This window comes from Psittacula echo, assembly GCF_963264785.1.
Source record: "Psittacula echo genome assembly, chromosome: 4".
Lineage (NCBI taxonomy): Eukaryota > Metazoa > Chordata > Aves > Psittaciformes > Psittacidae > Psittacula > Psittacula echo.
In genome coordinates this window covers 21,444,210-21,469,592 of record NC_137738.1, presented here as the reverse complement: position 1 = coordinate 21,469,592, position 25,383 = coordinate 21,444,210, and the positions used below count along the sequence as shown (strand labels likewise).

The window sequence follows — 25,383 nt, the reverse complement described above, 5'->3', positions numbered from 1 at the left end:
TTTTCTTTGGCTTTCTTTGGAAAACTGTTCCATAGGCATTTAAAAACACTTGCCATTAAGTAATTTTCCTAATATTCAGCCAATCATTTTTTCTTAATGGGATTCTGTTTTTGCTAGCTTAAGATCCGTTTAGAAATCTAGACAGTGCATCCCTTCTGCACATTTGTGCACTTCAGATGTTTGTACACTTTGCTGTTGCTTTATTCTGCAAAATAAAGTAAGAATGTGTTAAAACAAATATGCATTAAATATTTCAGAACCAAGTAAAACAAAGTAGTTTTTCTAAAGATGATTTACCAACAGGATCAATTAATTTTACTGATTGGAAGAAGAGGAGTAAGAGACTGCTTGTAGAGATCATTTGAAGGGCAAAGAAAACATTTCTTACAGAAACAAGAAAAGCAGTAATAATTTAAATGCAGTCAGCTTTCGTTTTAGATAAACTAGCTATGATAGAAGACTGACTAGTATTACGCTATCAACTGACTAGTATTACACTATCAAACTTTAATTCTGTGTCAGACTGTGTTGGATCTTTCTTGGTTCAGAGAGTTCAAACAAATGATACTGAGCTGAATGTTGCATTTTTGCAGCAGGGGACTGAGTTAGAGAGTTTGGTCTGAACAACAGATCATCTGTGCAGTGTATTTATCTTTTCAAAAAGCCACAGAAAGCAGACTATCTCTTGTTTAAAAGAGAAACAATTTTATTGCTAGAGCTAGGCAGTGCCCCGAGATAAAAAGCTTTTGAAAGTTGGTTACAGTCCATGATAGATGTCTGGGAGACACAGTTTGTATCTTCTTTTCCGTAACATGGTATGTCTTCTGAATATATTTTATTTCAAACATTTAGATAAATTTATAACTTCCGCTTCTTGTGTAAAAGAGTAGCATTTCCAAAACCAACAGCATGAAAGTGGATGTGTCTTCAGACATAGAATGGAGATAATTGTTTTCAGAAAAGAGTGATTAGAGAAAAAGGAATGACAGTCATTGCAAGAATACTTACTAAAATATATAAAACCCACAGATAATAAACTATTAGGATTGCACATACGTTAATGGTGCTGATTCTGCATTGCTATGAAGTAGGTGTAAGTTTGATGTCCAGGACTGATACTTGCCTTTGGGACAGAATACACACCTAAGATATAAAATGAGGAGCAAGCTGCTTCTTGTTTTAATTGGTATATTTCCCTTAGTGTGTTAAACCAAAAGCCATGTCAATGTTGAAATGGACTATTTTAAGAACCAGTTTGGAACCGAATTCTCTCTAGACTTTCTTTGCTGTGTTGGATGAAGATACAGTTTCCTTACTGACCCTACCACTTAGGCTTCAGCTGATGATTGCGAGGTGCTAAAGTGATATTCATTCAGGTAGGTGATTAACTGAAAATAAATTGTCCGATTATGTGTTGATTTCACTTTGTTCTTTAACAGGCAGAAGAAATACTCAGGCGGGAGTTAGAGAAAAAGGAAACACCAGGGTTATATTGTTTGCTTGGTGATGTACTTAAAGACCATCAGTATTATGACAAGGCCTGGGAGCTCTCCAGGCACCGCAGTGCCCGCGCCCAGCGCTCCAAAGGCCTCCTCCACCTCCGCAACAAGGAATTCAGAGAATGCGTGGAGTGCTTTGAACGTTCCGTGCAGATCAACCCTATGCAGGTTAGGAAATGATACACATATGGCTTTGGTTTAGTTGGTGTGTTCAGTTTTGAATAAGGACACACTTTTAGAAAGGCAATTCTGTGCACAATTGTCAAGGTAACAGCTTATTACTATTCTTAGCAAAGTGTTCACCATCTACTTTGAAGCCTGGCTAAAAATGGTAACATAATGAAATTAAGACATCCTTTTGCTTTCACGTCCTTGCATACAGCCAGCTCTTTGCCTGTACAGCTCTTCTATTTCAAAAAGAACAAGGCACTGAAAATAATTATCATCAAATAAATCATGAACAAATGTTAAGCAAAGGAGATAAAAGAATGCTGTACAAATTTTAGTGAAGTTATCCTTTTCCCTTGTCTGTTCGCTTTGAGCTGCAAACTCTGATCTCTGTTTTTCACAGAAATCTTCTTCAGGTGTTCTGGCCTATCCTGCTCTGGAGTCACTGAGAAACATTGTGTTACACTTGTGATGGCAGTAGCTTTTATTACATTAACGTATCAAAATTGAAACCACAGTCAAAATTGAGTTCTCTTGATTAAACTGGTAATTTTGTTAGATCCTTTGCAAGCTGTTCTGCAGACAGTTTTTGCAATCTCTTCCAATTTATCAGCCACTATATCGCATCCCAGGAAGATCCACCCTGTGAAAGGTCTTGAGAATTTAGAACAGTTTTGTGGTTGTTTATGGATATAAATTGTGCTCTTCATAGTCATTTCCAGTTCCATGCAAAATTAGGATATTCCTCCTTCTTGCCCTCCAGAGAACAGTTCCAAAGGAAGGACTTCAGCTCTAGAAAAAATTTCAAGTCTTCCAGCATTTCAGATTGTTTATCATGAAGATTTTTCTTTGCATTTCAATGAGGTATTTTATTCCAGTCTATCAGAGTCCTGTTCTTATTTAAGTAAACTCCAGGTAACTTATAAACACTGTTAGAATGGAAAGCAAAAATGAACAAAAATGCTTCACTTGTTTTTCCGGTCCCTTACTTACTCAGGAAATGCCACCAAAATATATATATATCTCTTAGATTAGAACCATATTAAAAACAGGAGGACTCCTGTATAATAAAGGGCTGCTGCAGAAGTTTGCCTACAGGGCTCAAAATGTAGAAATATGCTACTGAGATGCTTTTTCATTTTAGGTCCTATCCAAAGAAAACTTAAAATCAAAGGCAATGCAAGAAAAATAGGCCAGTCCATATAGGAAAGTGAACATTTCTTCCTCTTGGTGCTCAGAAAGCTCTGTTTAGAATTCAGATGATTTCTTTCAAATAGATTAAGCAAATGGGCAGTGTGGATTGACATAATGTCTTCTAAAGTCTGTCTGTATTAGAATCGTAGAATAGGTTGGGTTGGAAAGGACCTTAAGATAATTTAGTTCCAAACCCCCTGCCATGGGCAGGGACACCTCACACTAAACCATGTCACCCAAGGCTCTGTCCAACCTGGCCTTGAACACTGCTGGGGATGGAGCATTCACAACCTTCCTGGGAAACCCATTCCAGTGCTTCACCACCCTTACAGTAAAGAACTTCCTCCTTATATCCAATCTAAACTTCCCCTGTTTAAGTTTGAACCCGTTACCCCTTGTCCTGTCACTACAGTCCCTAATGAGGGGTCCCTCCCCAGCATCCTTATAGGCCCTCTTCAGATACTGGAAGGCTGCTATGAGGTCTCCACGCAGCCTTCTCTTCTCCAGGCTGAACAGCTCCAACTTTCGCAGCCTGTCTTCATACAGGAGGTGCTCCAGTCCCCTGATCATCTTCATGGCCCTCCTGTTGACTTGTTCCAACAGTTCCATGTCCTTTTTATGTTGAGGACACCAAAACTGCTCACAATACTCCAAGTGAGGTCTCACGAGAGCAGAGTAGAGGGGCAGGATTACCTCCTTTGACCTGCTGGTCACGCTCCTCTTGATGCAGCTCAGGATACGGTTGGCTTTCTGGGCTGCGAGCACACACTGAAGCCGGCTCATGTTCATTTTCTCATCAACCAACACCTCCAAGTCCTTCTCCTTAGGGCTGCTCTGAATCTCTTCTCTGCCCAACCTGTAGCTGTGCCTGGGATTGCTCCGACCCAGGTGTAGGACCTTGCACTTGGCATGGTTAAACTTCATCAGGCTGGCATCAGCCCACCTCACAAGCATGTCAAGGTCCCTCTGGATGGCATCCCTTCCCTCCAGAGTATCAACCGAAGCACACAGCTTGGTGTCATCAGCAAACTTGCTGAGGGCGCACTCAATCCCACTGTCCATGTCACCAACAAAGATGTTGAACAAGACCGGTCCCAACACTCATCCCTGAGGGACATCACTCGTTACTGGTCTCCAGGTGGACATTGAGCCATTGACCACAACTGTTTGCGTGCGGCCATCCAGCCAGTTCTTTATCCACCGAGTGGTCCATCTATCAAATCAATTCATTGTTTTGCACTTTCACTGCGAGCATCTTGTGAGGCTGGACTGAGACAATTCCAGAGATCAAAAGGCTCCTGCAGTCAGTTCTCCAGTGGTGAAAGTATGCATAACGATTTATGGCTTATTAAATTACAGGTTTGTTCATTCTTGTGCTGGACAGTGTATAGTTCTCTAAATCTGGTCACTTTATTTTTAAATTTTCCAGAAAACAGAGTGTTCATAGCACCTATTTTCTGTCCACACTGTTCTCCACTATGGCACAGTCTGCAAGAAAAGAATAATCCTCTTTTATGCTAGACGATTTATCTCATGACTTCTCAGGCTAATTTTCTTGGCTGTGAAGTTGGCTAATTCTACTTCTCAGGCTAATTTTCTTGGCAAGTGATCTTTTCTCCAGTTTGGGACAAGAATCACACTTTAGAAGTGGCTTGCCGTCAACTACATCTGGGATTTAAAGTTTTGGACAGTGCAATGAGACCATTATTCTCAACAATTCTTATCTTGTAGTAGTAAGAGTAACTTAAGCAACAGTTTTAGCTAGAGTCTGTCACTGTAAATTATGATTAAAGGCTCTATGCTTCCTTAAAACCATAGTGCATTCTATCAGTGTGTTGTGTTCAAAATAAATTGAATTATAAGAAAATGACGCCACAAAAAGAGTAATCAAAAAGGTTCTCAGCTAGGATCGCACTCAACTGGAGCTCTTAAAATTTTATGGTGACTACTAACCCCAGACACTCCCTTTCCTCTGCAGGGTGCAGATTGTTTCTAAACTAACACTGCTGTACTCCTAAGAGCATTTTACCGAAGAGTTTGCTCATTGTGGGGGGGTTAGGGGAGGAACGTATTTGTCATGTATTTTTTTTAAGTGCTTAGCCATACTGTAATTAGGTTACTCTGGAGCTATATTCCCACTAATATGAGAGAATTGTTTAGACTTTCTTAAAGCATTTAATAATCATTTAGATTTATTAAAGATTTGCCTAGAAATTCCTGATGTCAAGTTTTAGCAAAGAGTACAAGCTTAAATTATCTTCCTTTGCTGGTCACTGTCTTCAGCTTTGAAAAGGATAAAAATTCACAGCTCATTTTCATGTGTTTTTCCAGTCAGTAGCACCATCTGAACCTCTTGCCAGTGCTCTTTTCTTGGTTTCCAAAAAAGAACTTTAACCTAGTTCCACAGGCCTTGACAAAAGTCTTTTTTTGAACTTCAAATGCAGTTTTCCTCATGCTACCTTTCAGTCAGTCACTTTGCTCAGAGCAGTTGTTACATCAGCCAGTGGGATAAGCAGGTTCCATGCCCTTCCCAATAAAAAGGGAATTCTTGCCATTCTTTCCACAGAAAAATAGCTTAAGTCCGTTCTTAAACTGTATCCTAAATATATTATTAAAGAGTCACTGTATTTATATTGTGGAAAAAAATCATGCTTCTTTTGCAGATAGCTCAGGAATGATAAAATACCATTTCATTGCTATAGTAGATCAAAGGCAATGAACCTTTTTTTGTTTGGTTTCATTTGGGGTTTTTATACAGCTACCATGTTGGGGTTTTTTATTTAACCCATCAGACTTATTCTTTTTGAGCTTTCTTAATTGTCTAGCACACCAGTTTTTCATGTATGTTCTCTTATTCTTAATAATCTTCTTTATTTTGTTTTTAACTGTATGATTGCTTAGTCTTTTTAGACCCTTTTTGAATGACAATATGCAGTTGCTCCAAGCCCTGGAATGTCTTGTCTTTAAATGTGTCAAGTCTTCTGCAGACCTTTACTCTTTTAGCTGCCTCTTTTAGTTTTTTGAGTAGCTCTTACATTTCATATCCTCTGTATTAAATGAGTTATTTTTGTTTTTGAAGGACTAATAAATCTAGATGGGTTACAAAGTGTCTTGTATGGTAACACTTTGAACCTGATCATTCATACTGGTTGAGATCAAGGTGTAAGTACTGTTTTCTGACTAGCTTCTTCAAATCTAAAAAGTTTACCATTGGAATTTCATTTATTAAGGTATTTACCAACCTATGTGGAATTATTGAAATCTTCCTGTATTTTCTGGGATTTCTACTTTCACAGCCTTCCAATATCCTCCAGCATGTTACCTTCTCCATTTTAGTCAAGTATTCTGAGATACAATCTTCATACTTTTTGCTTCCCTATTGCAGCATCTCATGAGGTTCTTGATTTAATTCTTACCGCAGAGAATTTTCATCTTGTTCTTCTCGTCTACAAGAGTAGTGTGTGTTTGAGCATACAGGCAAAATTATTTCTTGTGTGCAGGAATATGTATGTATATCTGTAATCATCCTTTTTTTCTCTCCAGTTAGGTGTATGGTTTTCCTTGGGCTGTGCATACATTGCTTTAGAAGGCTATGAAGGTGCTGCCAAAGCATTTCAGCGCTGTGTGACATTGGAACCAGATGTACGTATTTTTCAACAAATGATTTAGATGGCTTATCTAAAAGCAACAAGGATGTTTTCATTATAAACAAGCAAGGCAATAATGAAAAACTTGTTTAAACGTTAGCCCTTCAAATAAATTAAACTTGTGCATGAGGATATATTTTTGTCATAAGGCATCATAAAAATACTTGCCCAGTACTTAACTTCATCGAAGTATATGTGTGTGTGAATGTTAAAATATGTTTGAGCAGAAATTCCTTTATGCTTGCGTACATTGCTAAAAAGAGAAGTGGCAATGAATAGACTGTGAGGAGTGCTGAAAAGAGATAAAACAAAAAAAGATAAAATACTTAGTCCTCTAAGTAAGCAAATTTTTCTGATGGAAAAAAAAAAAAAAAAGGTAAGCGGTTGTGTATGTTGTGTATGCCAGGTGAATTTGTAACTGTATAGGTCACAGGGAGAATGGAGCTTACTAGACAGGTTTTCAGGATGCAGGGGGCACACGTGTATATGTTGCCATTTGAGTGTGATTGTGGCCTGAGGTAGCAGAATGGTCATCAGAATTACCTTTCGGGAATGAACTGGCAGTGCTTTTGTCAAAAATCTTGACTACCAGCATGCTGCTCACATGCCACCTACTTCATAGAAACTATATTCATTCTTTTCTTTTGAGCAATGAAAAGTGACAGAGTATTCTTTTTTTCTTTATTGTGGCTTCAAATTTACAGCAGTGAAAGGCAATGGGCAGGAGTATCTTTGTACATGCCTCTGCTGGTTTTACCGGAGGGAAGACTGTAATCCTGTAATCCTTTTCAGCTAAAACAGTTGATAAACATGCTAGAACTAACCCTGCTAGTTTTGCCTGAGATGCATTAGGGGATATTCAGATGATTTTTTCTGTTAAGAGTGGTGCAGGTAAGTAGCTTTCAGCTAGTGAGAAGTGATGAGCTGCTGGAAGCACCAACCTCACTGGGTCATCTCAGCTAGATCCTGAAGAGAGTGCCTGTTTACAGTTTAAACCGAAGGCAAGAGCTGACTTGATGTATTCCAACCGAGACAGTTAATTGGTATTTATGTACCTGATTGCTGCTGTAGTCAGTAATATTTATGTGTTTCTATTTTAATATCATTTCTATTTCAGTGTAATATTTTGACTGCTTGTAGAAAATATGCATTAATGTGTATGATTAATGAAATATTTCACAGTAGTTTAATTTATGTATTATTATCAATAAGCTTTAGTGACTTTTTTTTTTTGTACTTTTTTTATCATTACAGAATGCTGAGGCCTGGAACAATTTATCAACTGCTTATATCAGATTAAAACAGAAGTAAGTACTGTAAATGGATTAGAAGATATTGCTTACAAAATGAGTAATTGGGATTTCCTTTTATGCCGTGAGATTTTATTCTCATAATGTGATTACCTCGTATTTTGTAATTCTTATCCCTTCAGTTCACCTTCCCAGGTTGGATCATTGATAACCTATTTAATTTTACAGGAACTGGAGCTTCATAAGCTTTATAAAAGTACCTCTCATCCTACACTTCTTTTTCTTGTTAAAAGTCTTTATGATGTAGTAAGTACAACCAACACAAAATATTCATATTAAAGTTGGGAACTAATTTGACTATGAAGTTAAAAAGATACATCCATTTCAGGCAAACTTACGTATTCAGGCTTATGTCAATTCATACTACATTAATCTCAGTAGATTTAAGAGGAAAACGCTCTTGTGATTTAACATGCTAAATACATATAGAACTTGTGACCTGTTTGTTGTGGTATCAAAAGCAGTAAAGGGAGAGTGTTTCTGACCTTTCTTCCACAGGAATCCAAGGAAGAAGAATATGTGTACAGGAAATCTTAAGTCAGTATTAGATGCAGATAGCCAAATGTGGCCTGTATTTGGTGTGGAATAGCAACTTCTTTGATTATTTGTATAGTTGCTTATAGATCAAGACTGTGAGTTAGTTAACCCACTCTCAAAACAAAGGATATCTGTAGTAGTGCGTTTCAGTATAACTTATTGCAGAGGGCAGACTGAGTGGGGGTAAAAGTGTAAATTCTTATTTTTCAAGACTGCTAGAAAAAAAACAAAATTGGGGTAGGGTTAAAAAAAAGAAAACAAAAATAAGATATTTAATTTAATTGTTTTCTTTTGCTCCCCCATCAAAATCAGGCTTTAGTCCCTCCAGGCTCTTAAATCAGTCCCACTCAAGGATTGTGCATTTGGTTAAGGCTGAGTGGATTCTCATACAATAAATATAAGATGTGAAGGCTTTTTGAAAAGTGTTTGCAAACAACTTGCTGACACCCCAATAAAATGGGGTTTCTTGTTTTTTCTTTGGGGGTGGTTTGTTTTTTAAGAGTCCACAAGTTTTGTGTATTCTGAATTTCCTCCAGAAAAATTGTGATGAAAGTTTATCAGAAAAACTTCTCTGGGTGCCAGGAAGCCTTTGAGATCTGGATCTCATGTTTCTCAGAACAAACTGGGACTGGCCCTCTGTCCTTTGCGTAAAATCCTGGTTTCCAAGACAGGATGATGCACTGGTAGTGCCTGCTGTTTCCTGTTTACATATGAAATGGTTTAACTGTTGCCCTGGTTAAGGATAATCCATTATTATATGACACATTAAATACATAGAGTGTTTGTTTTGAGACCCTCGAGGGCTTTATTAGTGTAGCAAGTGATTTGAAGAATACGATTTCCACCCCTTGGGTGTCTTGTCTGCATTTCAGAGTTCCATCTGATTGACATCTGCCCTCCTGGTAACTTGTTAACTTTTTTGAGAAGATGGGGGAGATCATACAGGCTAATCCTGCAGATGCTGAAGAGCAGTTTCAGATATAGTTACTCAAGGTGATTGGGGTACATCAGTCAGCCAGAGCATCTTCCAGCCCGACTTCCATTGTAGCAATATCCACAGAGGAAGGAGCAAGTCTCTGTTCTTTTTTAATATAATCTATCAAAGTCATGGTCTGAAATCCCTCGCTAAGACTGTTAACAGTAGAGGAGACCTAACTGTTAGTACATGTTAGCACTATCATGTATGTCAGAAGAGAACAGGGAGTGTTCCCTTGTATCAGAAGAGAACAGGAAACACAACATGGAAAGATCCTGCCTATGCCAAATGGCCTGATTTTCTGCAATAATTTTGCTGTATCGGTCAGCTCTCTTCGTATGTATTTGGTGACTCTTTTAATACTATATGCTTAAATTGGTAGTTATTTACATTTTTCCCTGACCTAGTCATTCCAAACTTTTAGTGGCCTTATCCATTAGTTAGATATTCCCTTCTCCTGACCAGGATATTTACACTGTTCTGGGTCCTGTTTTGGAAACTCAACCAACAATTTCTTTGAGCTGTCTTACTTTAGACAGCACTTTTAGCAACTTAAGCAATAGAGCAAGTGAACTGCAAATTTTGAAACAAGCCATCTTTGTATGATCTTTATTAAGAGACTTATTGTAATACCTCCCCAGAGAAGATTTTTACTGGCTTCAGAAAACTCTGTTTCAAGTTTTCATTTAAGGGAATTTATTTCTTTGTATTTGTTCTGTATATCATGACTGCTCAGCTGAGAGTAAGCTTCAGTATCTCAAAGTCCTAAGAACCATATCATTCTGATTCTCTAGCAAACCTGTTTTTATAGTTTCCAATTTGTTCAAACTTCTGGCAGTATGTTTAAAGCTTTAAGCAGTAGGACCCAGGCCTTAGCAACACATGATTCATTTTGCATTAAGATTTCTTACTTTTATGCCTCCTTTCCAGCAGCTTTGGTTGTATGTTGCATAGGAGGTCATACCTCTGTAAACTGTAGGTCAGTGGCTTTCAGCCCATACTTTGGCCAATCTGTCTTATGTTCCTTACCAGAGGATTCCATTACTTCTCTCCTTGAGTAAGGGAGTGCTAGAGTTGCCTGCAGTGGATCCATGTGGAAAAATAAAGATGCTTCCAGACTTGACAGTGAGTTTATAGGAATTATGCTGCCCACCTTTATTCCACAACCCTTCTTCCTGCCACAGTAAGATAATACACTGGACATCACCTTTGATGGAGGATCCTAGTAGGGTTTGGGGCCACTCTGACAAATTTGTACTGAGCAGCATAGCATCAGGAAACAGAGTGAAAGTAATGCTTCCAGCTGGCATAAGTTAAAAAAAAGGTTGAAACTGCTGGGATTCTGTGCAGTGGGTGTGCACCACGTGCCAATGTTTGAAATAAATCACAAAAAGCTGTTAAGTAACTTTCTTTTGTGTGATTGTATTAGTCAGTATTATTCTGCATCTGCAGTGAATTCAGTGATTGTTTAATGTGTGTTGCAACTGCAGCATGAATAAGCTTGTTTTCTCCTCATTCCAGTTAAAAATTAGGAAAAGCAAATGCTGACATAGGTGGCGCAATTTTAATTATTTTTTTGACAAATGTAATTGTGATTTTTTACAAAGACTTTTTACAGGGGCGTGTATCACAGGACAAGAGAGAATGGCTTTAAGCTAAATTAAGGTAGATTTAGGTTAGACATTAGGAAGAAGTTCTTTACTGTGAGAGTGGTGAGACACTGGCAAAGGTTGCCCAGTGGTAGCCCCATCCCTGGCAGTGTTCAAGGCCAGGTTGGATGGAGCTTTGAGCTTGGTCTAGGGGAAGATCTCTCTACCCATGGCAGAGAGGTTGGAACTGGATGATCTTTAAGGTCCCTTCCAACCCAGACCATTCTATGACTCTACGAATTAACAGTATTGAAAATTATAAACAATAACTTTTACATGGTACTGTTTTCTAAATCTGCTTTTTTTAATAAGCAGCTTTTTAGTTGATACTAAATTATTAGCAGATAATTAGAGTTTAGAAATCTTCTTTATTTAGTCTTTAATACAGAATCTTCTATTCTTTTTTATTATTGATTAGAATCAAAGCATTTCGAACCCTTCAAGAAGCTCTCAAGTGCAACTATGAGCACTGGCAAATATGGGAGAACTATCTTCTCACTAGTACAGATGTTGGAGAGTTCTCAGAAGCAGTTAAAGCTTATCACCGGCTCATGGACTTAAGAGAAAAGTACAAGGATACACAGGTGGGGAAATTTTCATGTTAAGGCGTCCTATATGTTCATTAATTTTTCTTGTGAGACAGCAAGTTCTGCTGATAATGGTATCAGTAATCATAGCACCCATGCCAGTGAACTTACATAAGCAACCCATTTAAATGTTTGAGATTTGAACCGTAAGGCTAAGTATTTAAAAATAAATATGGAGAAAAAGAAAAACCTTTGTATCCAGATTCCCTCAGACTTTGTGGAAGGACAAATATGAACCTTGAAGCTTAAGATCTATTCGTGAATCAAACATAATGCATAAGCCCATCTGTCCATAGTGTTCCTGCATATCTTAGTATCAGAAATAGTATCAATTATTTAGTTTAAAGAAAGGTAAGATTTTCCCATGCATTTGAAATTTCCACAAATGAGCCTTTGAAAGTGAATGAAGTTTCATTGGATTGAATGAACAGATAAAATAATTATGGTTGTGGAAATGTCTCATTTGTTCATGGGGGGCAGAGATGTTAAAAACTTTTTTCAGATTACTTTTTAATGAAATTGTACTTGAGTACAATACTCATTCTACTATAAAACCAACCATGCGCAGGATAACATTATGTATAAATAAAAACCTTTCAGTTTGAAATGGCTGAACATTAAAAGGTCTCAAACTGTCTTTGCACTAAAATGTTTCTGTGGAAAATAGTCTTATATATGGTAAAGATTAGTGTATTTGGCAACTATGGTATTGTGGCACTGGGCAGTCCTGTGTGTCTACTGCATTATTTTAGTCAGATTGACAACTGACCAGGAATAGAACTTTCTACATGTATTTGTGCATTTTCTGAGATGACACAAAATCCTATTAGTGTGTTTTGCTAATAATTAGTGTTGTATAACTCTTCTCATACAACTTCTATCATTTTTACAGAAGTGTATATATGCTATGTTTCCTAACTTACACTTTATCCTGATTTTAACTTTGACGTCTGATATGTAAAGTGCTTTATGGATTTCATCATAACTTCTAATACAGTTTCCTCAATTGCAAGGATTTTACTAGTCAGCCAAGAAAAAATTCAGAGTCTGATTAAAGAGCTTCAGAAAGGCTTTAATCGATAATCACACAAGGAAGAGTATTCCCTTAGCAAAAGAAAAACAAAACCACATAAAAATTAAAGCTTCTGCTGAGATTGTTTGCAAAGCTCACCATTAATTTCTGAGCCTCTCCCATTTGCCATCTGATCTGTTTTAAATAGAGATGCTCTATAACCCTCTTGTGCAATTGTATTTAACAAAATAAAATAATGGAACATACGTGGAAACATACACCTCTGTTTCCATGCCAACATAATATGGTCTTCTCTCAAGTTATCACTAGTATTTGTAGTTGTCATAGATTTTAATTGATAGACTACTAAGCTAGATGACATAGTGGTGAGAAAGAAGGTCGGGATTTAAAAATACAGAAAAATAAATATGCACAGGACTGGAAGAAACAAGTTGAGTCATTGATTACAGTTCCTTGTGAAAACAAAGCCAATCACCTACCACTTTTAACATAATCATTGTTGCGAAATACCCCATGTGAAACTGAATGCATCGAGTGTGTAATTTAATATGTAATTTGAAATGTCCACGGTTATGTGTGGACATCAGATTTTGTTTTATTCTATTTTAGCATAGTATGAAGTCATATTCATAAATCACTAATTACTTATAGTACAGTAAGGCATTCATATCTTCATCTGTGTTTTCTAGTAGGCCATTGCTGTCTTTTTATACCAGACTTCTGAGTACGGAATGCCGCTTTGGGAGATTTTGCTTCTAAGATATTCTAGTTATTTAATGATGTCATCCTTGTGGCAAAGGTTCAGGATATCGCGAGGCTTGAAGATATGTACGTATAGAATCTGCAGGCAAAATTGAACAAGGAAAAGCTGAAGGGCTCTTTATAAATAGGCAACAATGCAATAAAAGATTACAGCAAAGGACATACTTTCAAAAGTCTCTGTTTCCTAGTACTCCCCGTAAATGTTACAAGCATTCTTTCTTTCCCTCCTTCCTGGTTCTTAAAGTTCTTCAGATTTCCATATTCTTTTAATGTTCATGAACCCTAGGGAAATAATACCTTGAAACCCTTTAATACAGATTTATGTAATAAAAAAATGAAAGCTCACTAAATTATCTCTAGTTTCAGCTAGTAGATCAATCACTAAGAAGGACCCAAGGAGAAAGCCCTACCTGTTGTAATCATCACTTTAACCTCTGAATTAGTATGAGGTGATAAATATACCTGAGAAATTTCATACTACTTTGCACCACATGCGTGCTTGTGGAGACAAGCAGTGTTTTTTTACTTGGAAAATTGCAGTTCTGTAAACAATAAACTTATTTTGTGAATGGAAAAGCTGGTTTGCTACATGGCTTTCAGAAACCAGGTCTTCATCCTGGGCTGTCAAAAAACATTAAATCAAAGTATGGGCAAATGACTCTTCTCTGCAGTTCTGTGTTCTTGAGAATCTAGCAAAGTTTTTTGTTACCCTTTCCATCAAATATCCTTGTTTTAGCTGTTCGTATTGCCAGACTGTTTCTAATAAAAGGCTTCAGAAGAGCATGTTCCAAGGGGATTTTGAGGAGGAAGGTAAGGAATTTATGGAGCTCTTCTTTTAAGAAGCTTCGTAATGACAATTGTCTTATTATAAAGCTTTAATTTGGGAGAAGCATAGGGAAAGCTCATAAACTGCAGACAATGTCATTTTGGATCTGGTATCTGAGGGTTCTCTTCTTACTTGAACATTGTCGAGTTTGATTAGTATTAGTGAAGCTTCTAAAAATGTTTCCACCAACTGAATTTTCATATGAAAATAGCTATTTGGAGAGCAGTTATGGAATGAGATTAACTGATAGACATCACAGCGTTTAAAAATTATTTGGTTTGTTTCTGAGGTTTTGTCCCATGGATTCTTTTGGTGAGTTTTTAGTCAATACACATTATTCACAAAAGTGAAGGAGGAGGAGGAAAGCAAATTGTGTGATGTCATACTAAACACAGACTCAGCACAGTGGTCATACGGAGCTCAGTTCAGTAGAAGAGGCACTTAAAAAATGCTTGTGTGGCATCCTGGGCAACAGAGCATTGCTGTAGTAGTTTAGTATGTATGGCAGTTTAAAATCTCACAAAGATAGGAATTAAAGTTTAACACTTAAGACAGCTGGCTAAATGGAAAGTTCTTGTTACACTGCTAATACTTTTTGATGATTAGCATAATACACTTGCAGCTTGAAATAGCTTTATTTAACAATTGGGCACAGCTAAAGTAGCATTAATGATTCATTACTGTTTAATGGACCCTTTAATCCAGGCCTTCACACTAGTTTTATTTTAACTGTTGCAGTGTTAAAGCTTACATGATGAATTACAGAAAAGGAGATAGATTATAAAGATGAAAGTGTAAACCAAGCCTGAACTCTGTGGGAATATGGGTAATTTTTCAGCTGCTAAATCCTACTGGTTGAGGAAACATTTATTTATTTTTTTTTCCATGTGAAAACAAAATATCATTGTCTTTAAAACTCTTCATAACTATACATGATATTCCTGTGAACTAACTTTCTGGACCTGAGTAATCATTTTGTTAAACTGAAATTGATTGAGACTTCATACAATCCGCAAAAACAGTTCTAGTTCCTTTTCAAAAGAGAACATAGTTTAATTCTGCTTTTTATACTTCCTCTATGTTTCTTATTACAATGCTATACTAATGGAAACATCAATACTTACTCGTGTTTTTCTAGCAAATCCTCATAGAAGACCTGATTGGTTTAATGGTAGGGTTTAGTTTCTTAGATTCCAAATCACAAATGTAATACGAATTTTAGAACTTTTGGACTATTAATAGCTGATCATGTTTTCTATTATCTCAAGTGAAAATCTGAACTTTTTAACAGAAAGAACAGCCAGTTTGTCGTATCATTTTACAATTTGGGGAAAGCTGTTGAGCTGATGTTCAGATGCTACTATGATTTCATACTTGAAACAACTTTTCTTCTACAGAATGACTCAGTTGATTCTGAAAAGATACCAGGGAGATGCACAATTTTTTTCACTTTTTATGTTACATAGATTTATTTCATAACATCACCAGCCATTTTGATTTGTTTGGGTTTTGCCAAAGATTTCCTGTATCTGATAAAACTCAGTACTTAATTACTGGGATGTATTTTAATTGAGTCATTGTACAGAAGAAAATTGCTTTAGGAAAATGACATCACAAATCTTAAACTGCATGTGTTTTTATTATAATATACTTTGATACTGTCATAATTTTTGCATTACTTTCTGTCAGTAAACTATGTCTTGATTTAGGAGGGTGCTCTGCTGTCCTGCTTTTACTAAGGTAGTGATATACCCGTGTGGTTTGGGCTACTCACATATCATATTTGAAATAGGTTTTATTACTCTCTTGATACTACTATTGCTATTAATGTGATTACATTGTAAGTATTAATATCACATGGACAAAAATGTTGAAACATTAAAGTTGCCAAACTGTAGCCTCCTGAATTAGGAACTACAGCATGAAGGTGTTTTTATACCTTTTGCTGGCCTATCTTAACTGCAAGTCTTATGACAATTCTGTTTCGTTCATATCTTGTTTCTTCCGCAGTTTCTGCATCTCATGCACCACACAGAAGAGGTAGCTGTCACTTAAGAACTCACAGCTTTTTGGGGAATTATTTTCTTCTAATTCACCATATGATCCAACGTCTTAATTTACGTTTGCTGTCTCATCTTATTGAGAAGGAACTGAGCATGGCAAAACTGATTTTCAGTGTTCATTCTGGGACACAAAGACTCAGGTCTTTTTCAGGGACACTTGATATCTTGTAGAATTTCATACTTGCAAAGCCCAGCTTCCATTGGGTTCACCATCAGCTACACATGCTCAGCATTTCTGCAGGTCAGATCCCACATTCTGTAGCCAGTGACTCAGGAAGCATGGCTGTTAAATGGGTGCTTGTAAAGTTCAATTAAACTGACTTAACTAGTAATTCAGCACAGACTTTCCCAAGGTGGTATTCAGTTGCCTTCCAGTTTCCATTTCATCCGCTATATATCTTTCAGTTTCTACACATAGTTAAATAGAGGTCTTGTAAGCAACAGTGTCTTTCATTACCTGAAATTTTCTGGTTCAGCCTGTTTACTAATCTTTTTATAATTGTATTATCAAGTAAAAATATCTTTAGGATACTGCCACAATTTCCTATTCTGTTCTTTTTCCTATTCCATTCTAACCTGTCATGGTAACCCAAATTTTTGTTTTAGCTGTTTGGCCTCTTCACAAACTTTAAAATCTTAAAGATGAGGTTTAAATTAATTGAATTACACCCCTAGTAACATATTTCTTAATAAATTCTGTATTTGTCATATGGTACTATATTTGTATTTTACTGAATCATTAACAGACATGAAATATTACAGATATTATATATACTGATGGTCATTTGAGTTAAAAAAAAAAAAAAAAAAAAACAAACCAACTTTCCTGTTGCCTTTTTTTTATTATTATTTTTTTCTTTTTTTCCTTCTGAAGGTGCTGGCTATTCTGGTCAGAGCAGTAGTGGATGGTATGGCAGATCGTGCTGGAGAAGTAGCCAGTGGATTAAAGGGGAAATTGCAAGAGCTCTTTGGCAGAGTGACTTCACGAGTGACAAATGATGGGAAGATCTGGAGACTTTATGCCCGACTTTACGGAAATGGACAGAATGATAGCGGTGAAGATATTGAAAAGGTAAATGTGTTGTGAGGTGTTTGTTTTAATGGATACAAACTTATGCTACAAACCTTCTGTTGGCTAACGAACTAGGGCTCTAGGAAGACGTGGTCTTGTTCCAGACATGTTTTGTTTTCAGTGTTTATTTAAGCTTATTTTCTGCTTTTCAGGTTACTACAGCACATGTTTTTATTCTCTGACAGGAGCAAGATGTTTTACATCAGGTTTTATGGATTTTAGAAAAATCTTTCTCTTTCATCAGTGTTTCGTTTTAAAACATCCTATGACAGCATATATGCATTGTCTTGGATTTGTATTCTGAAAATTTTCTTGGTAGCAGTCTAATATTTGTATTTAATAGTGGTGCTCATTATTTTTTAGATCAGAATCTGTGATTCTAAAAACAAGTTATTTCAGTCCCTGGAAAAAGTGGATCTTAATAGCATGATCCAGTGGCATCATTAAGCCATCTATATTCTTCTTTGCAATCACCATGAAAAAAATGAATTTAGTTAGAGTTCCCAGAGTAAAAGTACTTTGTCCTTACTTAGCTTAAAATTGAAGTAAAGAATACTTTTTAATTCCTAATCTGTGGAACCATTGGTTTCTCTTTATCCATCTCTAGTTTTGCTACATTAACTTCCATCTCTTGTTCCTATCACTTCCCAGGTAATCAAGTTGACTGCATTTCCAAAATAATCACTCTGTGCTGCTTAAAGTGCTTACTTTGTTTTATGCTGCAGTGTGCTTTGCATTTGATATTAAATTTCCAAAATTCAAATAGTCTTGCACACTGCAAAAAATACTTACGGGTTATCAGATCTTCACTGAAGCTGACAATATACACGGCCAGCATTCAGTATGTTTCCTAATGGCCTGGGCACAAATGTCAGTCTGGAGGACTGCTTGTCACTTGATGTCAAGCATCTCAGGCAGATGGTTGGGCCTACAAATTGTATGTCTGTGGAGTTAAACTTACAATTTTTAGGGCCTTGCTCATTGCTTTCCTCTTTATGCTCTGCCCTGTGAAATGCCTTGTTTAGTCATTGAGTGTCCATTATACCTCCAGTTCCTCCCTTTCTTCCTTCTCTATTTTTCTTTACTGCTGAACAATAAAAGGGATTTGGCCTATTAAGAATTCAGAAATACAGACACTGCAATATCCTGTAATATATCCTCAAATTCTTACTCAGACATGCAAAGTAGCAGAGGTCCTGTGTATACTATAAATGTAATCGCTTCAGAATCTGGTTACATCACAGTAGTTTTTACTAACCCAGTTAAAAATGTGTTTTTAATTTGTAGAGGAGACAGGACTTTAGCTGTGTTTTCCTAATCAGACTGGTTATGGGGCATGCTTACAGCCTAGCTTGCCCTGCAAAATGGAATGATGTTTATAAATACTCTAAGATATGCTTACATGTGTATCCCAATATCCTGATATGCCAAATAGATATAGTGAAAGTGTAAAATTGCCTGCAGCCACAGCATATTCATTTACAGTGTAAAAATTAATTTGCAATAAGTTAGATAATCACTGTGGCTTTTCTGATATTATAAATTAAAAATTTTAAAAACAATATTTATTTGCTTCACTGGCACAAGCACCATCATGTATCAGCCAGATATTAAGTGGATATAACTATCTTTAGAAAAATTCGAGATGTATCATTGCAGTTTTCCACCCGTGGTCATTATGCAGGAGGCCAGTGAATTCTGAAAGGACATTGTTTCATAGAATGAATCACAGAATAGTTTGGACTGGAAGGAACCTTAAAGATCATCTAGTTGCACCCCCCTGCCCCGCGCTGGGTCACCTTCCACTACACCAGGTCATTATTTACTATATTTTGGCATTGTAAGACAGAGAGATGGCAACAGATCTATCACAGTGTCATGTACGCCCTTACAAAGGTAGGGTTTGACTTTTACTCCATAACATAGTACCTTATTTAGTGCAAATTTAATTATATTTAACCATTTTTTTTCCTAGCATTGCATTTGAAAGAACAACCTTTTATGTCTGGCTATTGTAAAAGGTGGATTGATTGCTGGGATTTTTTACCTTTCTGTTGTGCTGCCATATCTGATGCCATGAAATTACTAGAGTATACAGTTACAATTCACAACAGTGCTTTGTGAATTGAATCAGACAGGGTTAACAAGTTAGGAGTGTAAAACTATTGAAGTTTTGGGTTTGAAGGCTTGGTTTCATTTCTTTTCTTTAGCTTTGTACATATTTACTCTTATGATTTTATGTATCTGACCTGCCACCTCATTCAGTACTTCATTCTTTCCTATGCTGAATGCAGTCTTATCCACCTCTTTCCCAAGGAGGAATCTTTCCAACATTCAACTTTCCTGCTGATCCGTACCCAGGCTATGAAGCCTTTCTGTTACTTGAACTTTCCCCAGCTCATAACTGTTTCCTTCCAGGGTAAATCAAGGTTCCAGAAGTGCAAACAAACAACCCACTAGATTTTGAATTCTTTCCCCTCTCTGACATCTGTCAGCAAAACCCCCTTAGTTTGCTGCAGTGACTCAAGACACATGCAGACTGAAATCACACTGCTGTAAAAACTGTTGTTCCTTCTCTTGGAAGTTCTTGCCTCTGCTGGCCAGAACTACAACCAATTAATAACATAGGTTATTATGAAAAAAATCAATTTGCTCTGCTTTGACTTAATACATCTCTACTGTAATTTACAGTAGCATGAGCAGTTCAATCACCTGTGCTATAGTGTGATTTGAACTCCGGTGGAAGAGAGAAGTTAGGAGCTTCTGGGGTGATGACCCCCAGATTTAATCTTTGTTCAGCAGTCAGAAGCCTTTATTGTGCTCATGTACATGTACTGCACTGAAAGGTTTTTATTCCTTTATATGATATTTAAATTCTTTTAAAAGTTAATTAAAGAGTTGTCATTGAACCAAGTAACTTCTGGCATGTATTTGTTTCATATTTCTGATGCTCTAAAAAGAAAACTAAACTCAAAAGCAAAAATTAATTTCTTCTGCCTTTTTTTTTTCCCTTCCATATTGCTTGCATTTATTTTTCCTGTTCACACTGAGAACCAGAACTGTATGGCAGCTAATAGCTGTGTCTGTAAAATACATTATTCGCCAAGAATACATATACAGAAAGAAGGCTTTGATGTATTCAGTTATAATTTTTTTAGGTGCAAAATTGATGTTCAAAGTGTGAGTACAAGTATTTTTCCATTTTTCATATGCATTTAATTATGATGACTTGGCAAACATGGGTCACATCCATCAGTCTAGGCAGATTTTTAGAAGATAAAAATTAGACACATGTTACTTTATATGCCTCTCATACTTGCGATGCAGTATCGGTGAAGAACATCTGTGTTACAGCTGGTGATTACTGTTGCAGAGAAGGACACTACTCCAACTCAAGGAAATCAAGCGTAGTAAAGATACATTCATTTTCTGGATTGAGCATTAATTTCATGGACAGTTAAAGCTAAATTAGTTTCATAGTTTGCTTTCTTACATACTAACCATTTTTTATCCTGCTTGCAGTCACTGCAGTATCTCACTAAGGCACATAAATGTGAAATTCAATCAAGTGATTGGGAGAAAGATGTATCTTCTTTTAAGGAAGTGGTGAAAGGAGCCATAGAGATTGCACATGGTATGTTGTACCTGAAAAGAACATTTTTATTCATGAAGAGTGTATCAAATATTTATTAAACTTTGTAACAAAATAGTAATACACTTTACACATTAAATTTATTCCTACTGTTGGGAGTCCTCTGACAGAGAGCATGTAAAAATATACTTGGAATGAGGCAGAAATTCTGTTGGGTAAATGTATGACTGGTAAACATGGTCCAGTAATTTCATGGTCCAGCAATTTCTTAATGCAAGTGAAAATGCATCTGCAGTTCACTGCAGTCCTCAAATCATCACATAAGTTTGATTGACTGTGCCAGTCAGGACATGGACAAAACTTGGTAAGACTATTCATTGTGCTGTGATATTTATGTTTAAGAAGGATACATATACCTGTTGGGCTTAAGAGTTACCTTGTCAACATTGCTTGGCACTCTGTCTCTTTTTGTTTCTTCTGGGGGATATTACATTAAAAAATTGAGTATGGAAGGTATCAAGATTTATAGTTAAATGTTGATGTATATAAACTACTGCTATGGAGGTAATGATTTTTTCTGGGGGGATGGGGGGGGTGTCCTGTGTTTGGATCCTAGTGGCTATAAAATGCAGCAAGAACAAGTCTAATCATCAGGAAGCTTTACAGATACTTTCTTCAGCTCGGCTTAACTTACGTGGCTTGTCATCCAAAGCAAAGGTAAGCATCTTTGAAAGGTAGGAAATTGTGTTTGAAAGCTAGGAATCTTTGTTCTTTTGCCATAAACCATTTCTAAGTTTTGAATCAATTATAGAACAAATAATACCTGACTGTCCCCATGCATGATCAGATGGACATTCACCTCCATTCTGTTAAGGATTCTGGTTTTAAATAGACTTTTATTTCCCTTTTTCCTGCTAGGCTTTGATTGAAGTAAATCTGTTTGTCTAAGAGAGAGCATTGACATTTTAGAGTAAGTTAGAATTTTACTTAAAATAATGGGCAAACAGTTTTGAATGTTTGGAAGAAATCAGTCATTTCAAGTATCTTAAGTATTTCCAAATATCATTCTTGTGTGAGTAGTCACATGACAAGCAGGGCAGGCTCAGAAAGAATGGATGTAAACCTGCCAAAAGGACCAAAACGTGTCAGAACTACTTTGCATCTCTTGAAGTGCTTTAAAACCAATTATTATTATTAAAAGACTTAAGATTTCAGAAAGAATAAAGGAATAGTGAAAATTTCAATAAGGTTTTCATGATGGATACCCTTCCAATTCAGGTACTAATTTGTTGGAAAATGTCATCGTTTGAATCATATGTTTGGTTTTTGGAGTTGTGCCTCCATAGCTAGACACCCAAAGAGCTGAGTCTATTTCTGCACCACTATTATCCTGATTTTACCTTTCATCTTACAACATGAGATACAGCCATTGTTGAACTTAATACTGATCTGAAATACGTTTTCATTCAAAATACGCTTAATGTCTTAAAGTGTTCTTCCTGGCTGTGTGTGGGGTTTAGTAAATGTGAATTACAGAGCATAAGTTTTATAACATGTGTGCTTGTGTTACAAAGTGTTGATCCATCATCAGCGTGCTTAAACTTGGCTCACTCTCTTTTAAGTCCTATAATTTTGAGGATAAAAGCCTAAGAAAGTTTTATAAGCAGACACAAGCTGGCTCTGTAACTGTGCTTTTAGATACTGGCATGCCAAAGTCTTTGGAATGTGGTGAAAAAACATCATAAAATGTATGTTTTGTTGTGATTCACAGAATGGTTGTAAAAAAAAGTGTGTAGAGTATGACTGTAGAGAAAACAAAACTACTTGATATGAATTATATAAATACAAGTACAGGTGGTTTATATTATGCAAGATCATGCAGTATCTGAAATATTGAGAATAGGTGAGTAATAAATTTTATTATTAATTCCTGAAGGCACTAATTAAATGAGTATCTATATTACTGACAGATCATGGTGCCTCTGAGTTTTATGACACTTCTGAGAAAACTGACATGTTAGAGATAAAGCTGTTGGTATAACCTCACTGTTTGTGCATACTTTCCAAGATGCCATCTTATTGTTAATATGAAGTCATATTGAATTTCCAAAGTCTTGTGGTTTAAAAACTCAGTCATCTTCTGTGAGATCCTGTGCACAAACAGTTCAGCGCTGTTTATGCCTGTCCAAGCGTGACTGCAGCATCTTCTTTTGTTGCCAATTAAGTCAATATTAGTGTGGAGTTGGGTTTTTTTTTCCCTTCTTTTAACAGAAAAAAGCACTAAAAAAATGGGCTAGGAGCAGATTCAGTAGTTAAGATTTCAGAAGGAATAAAGCAACAGTGAAAGAAACTTTTAGAAGATAAGGTTTCAAAATTTTGTTGTCAGGGTATGCAATTGGAACAAATCTGTATTTTTTGTACAATGTTGCTTCTTAGACTTCTCGCTTGTCCTGGGATCTCCATCTCCAACATTCCAGCTGCTGTGTCGTGCTAGACCTATGATGCACTCACAGTCTGCTGAAGGCTGCAACTCAAAAATGTGTTGTTAATGGGCTTCTTTCTGTATGGAGCCTTCTGTGCAGTTGCATTCTCTGGTAAATAGTGTAGTGGACTCTCTTCTGCGCCTTGTGCCCATGCATCATTTGGATCTGACAGATGGGGTTTCTGAAAAGGAGAAAGGTCATGGAACTGTGTCGTAAATGCATGAAATGTGGGTACTGTTGTGGAGAAACATGAGGCACAAAGCCCAAAGAATAATGGTGCATGAAAATTCCCCAGGCTGCATGTAGTTGAATAGATCTCTTGAACTCAGGGAGGAGGGTGGGGGGTATAAAAAATTTTATCATCCTGATTTATTTAGGCTGTCTTAGCCAAAAAGAACCAAATTGTAGCAAGAATCCGTGCCTATTTTTGTTTAAGATGTTCCTTTGTTCAGTGACAGCGAGGCACACTGAAGACCTTGGTTCAGGCCTTTTAAGTAAATTCTTGTTTATATATGTATCTGTAGTGTCCCATTATGTTTTGATGATATAATGATGTACAGATGTATTATAGAGCAACTTTTGTTTTCTTAGTTTGTTTTTGTCTCTAAATGTATGCTTTTCCTTTATGTCAAATGAAGTGTTAATCACTCTCCCTTTACATGCTAAAGGGGAAACATATGTTTGGGGGTGTGTTCCCCCCCATATTTCTCTGAATTGGTACTTCACACAGCCTCCATGTTACTTGAGTTAAGTGAGAGGTCCTGGCCTTGCAATAGCAACATGTTCTGGTGCAGCATGCACAAAGCTCCAGTCCAAGCTTGCCTATGTCAAGGCTTTAGACAAGTCATTTAGCATTCCTCTCCCTCAGTTTCCCTGTAAACATGTGAAAATTAAGATTGCTCATGAGTTAGCTGCTTTTTGTTCCTGTTATTGTCTTAAGGTCTTTAAGAACAAACTATTTTTATTACTCTGTAGTGTTTTGTTTGCTCTTGTATAACTTAATTAAACACAGATTAATATCTCCACCCACGTACATCTTCACATCTAATGTTAAAACATTGATTTGAGGTTTTGGAGAAAATGATGCAACAGAACATGACACTGGGAAAAATGGCCATTAAAACTCACAACTACTAATTTATCAGCAGATGGGTTTGTAAACTGCAGTGACAAGATGTGAGATGCTCTTCTAATTTGAGCTTCAGAGTAAACTCCTTTACTTTCAATGGCGTCAGGAGCCAGCACAGGCAATCAGGTCAGAGCAGAATCCCAGCGTCTACAGGAGGAGGATTCAGCCCCTTTTGCAAAATTCCAGGTGTGTGGTACAGACCTCAGGTGTGGGTGTGTGTGAATATATATATATATATGCTGCTTATTAGCCACAAAATGACCTTTTTAAAGAGAGAGAGAGAGGTGCCATCATGGGTACGAAAAATACAAATGAGGGATAGTGGTGACGTATTTCCTGTATTCTGTCTCCGTGCCGAAACAGAGAAACTGTGTGTATATATTAAAATAATGTATTTCTTTTTGTCATGCAGCAACTTTTTGTAGATGTAACAAGTAATGAAGTTCACAGTGAGATAGCTGATGAGGTGACAACTATGGACAACATGATTGCTGAGCTTCAGGAACTGAGCAACCAGCTGAGAGACCAGTGCTGACATATGGACGAGATTTTGTGACAGGAAGATGATAATGACACATTTCTTTTGCCACAGTTTTAATAACAATTCTTACGTAACAATACTCTCAATAAACATTTTTCTGTACAGTGCTGCTCTTGTGGTCAGCTTTGAGTTCAGGCTGCTTTTTAAGATTCTTACCTGCTCTCACTGTCTTGCGAAGTTGCATGTTTTGGATCCTCAGGCTGGGAACAGAGTTACTTGTATGTACAAGGTGATTATTGAGGGTTAGTTCTGCCTGACTGCATCACACTCAGGTGCCAGACCTCTGTGGACACCCTATCTATGCTGCAGGTAAGG

At 36.8% G+C, this 25,383-nt stretch overlaps 1 protein-coding gene across 1 annotated transcript in view; it reads left to right on the top strand.

Annotated features, from left to right (window-relative positions):
* Nucleotides 1–25,062, top strand: part of TTC27 (tetratricopeptide repeat domain 27) — a gene marked incomplete at its 3' end in the record, with an annotated part of 120,567 nt that extends 95,505 nt beyond the window's left edge. Inside the window, exons 13-20 of the mRNA XM_080614541.1 lie at nucleotides 1,440–1,667; nucleotides 6,405–6,503; nucleotides 7,763–7,815; nucleotides 11,399–11,564; nucleotides 17,126–17,323; nucleotides 20,846–20,957; nucleotides 21,532–21,632; nucleotides 24,940–25,062. Of these exons, the coding sequence (XP_080470667.1) occupies nucleotides 1,440–1,667; nucleotides 6,405–6,503; nucleotides 7,763–7,815; nucleotides 11,399–11,564; nucleotides 17,126–17,323; nucleotides 20,846–20,957; nucleotides 21,532–21,632; nucleotides 24,940–25,062 (1,080 nt within the window). The remainder of the gene's footprint in view (nucleotides 1–1,439; nucleotides 1,668–6,404; nucleotides 6,504–7,762; nucleotides 7,816–11,398; nucleotides 11,565–17,125; nucleotides 17,324–20,845; nucleotides 20,958–21,531; nucleotides 21,633–24,939) is intronic.
* Between the last annotated feature and the right edge of the window lie 321 nt (nucleotides 25,063–25,383).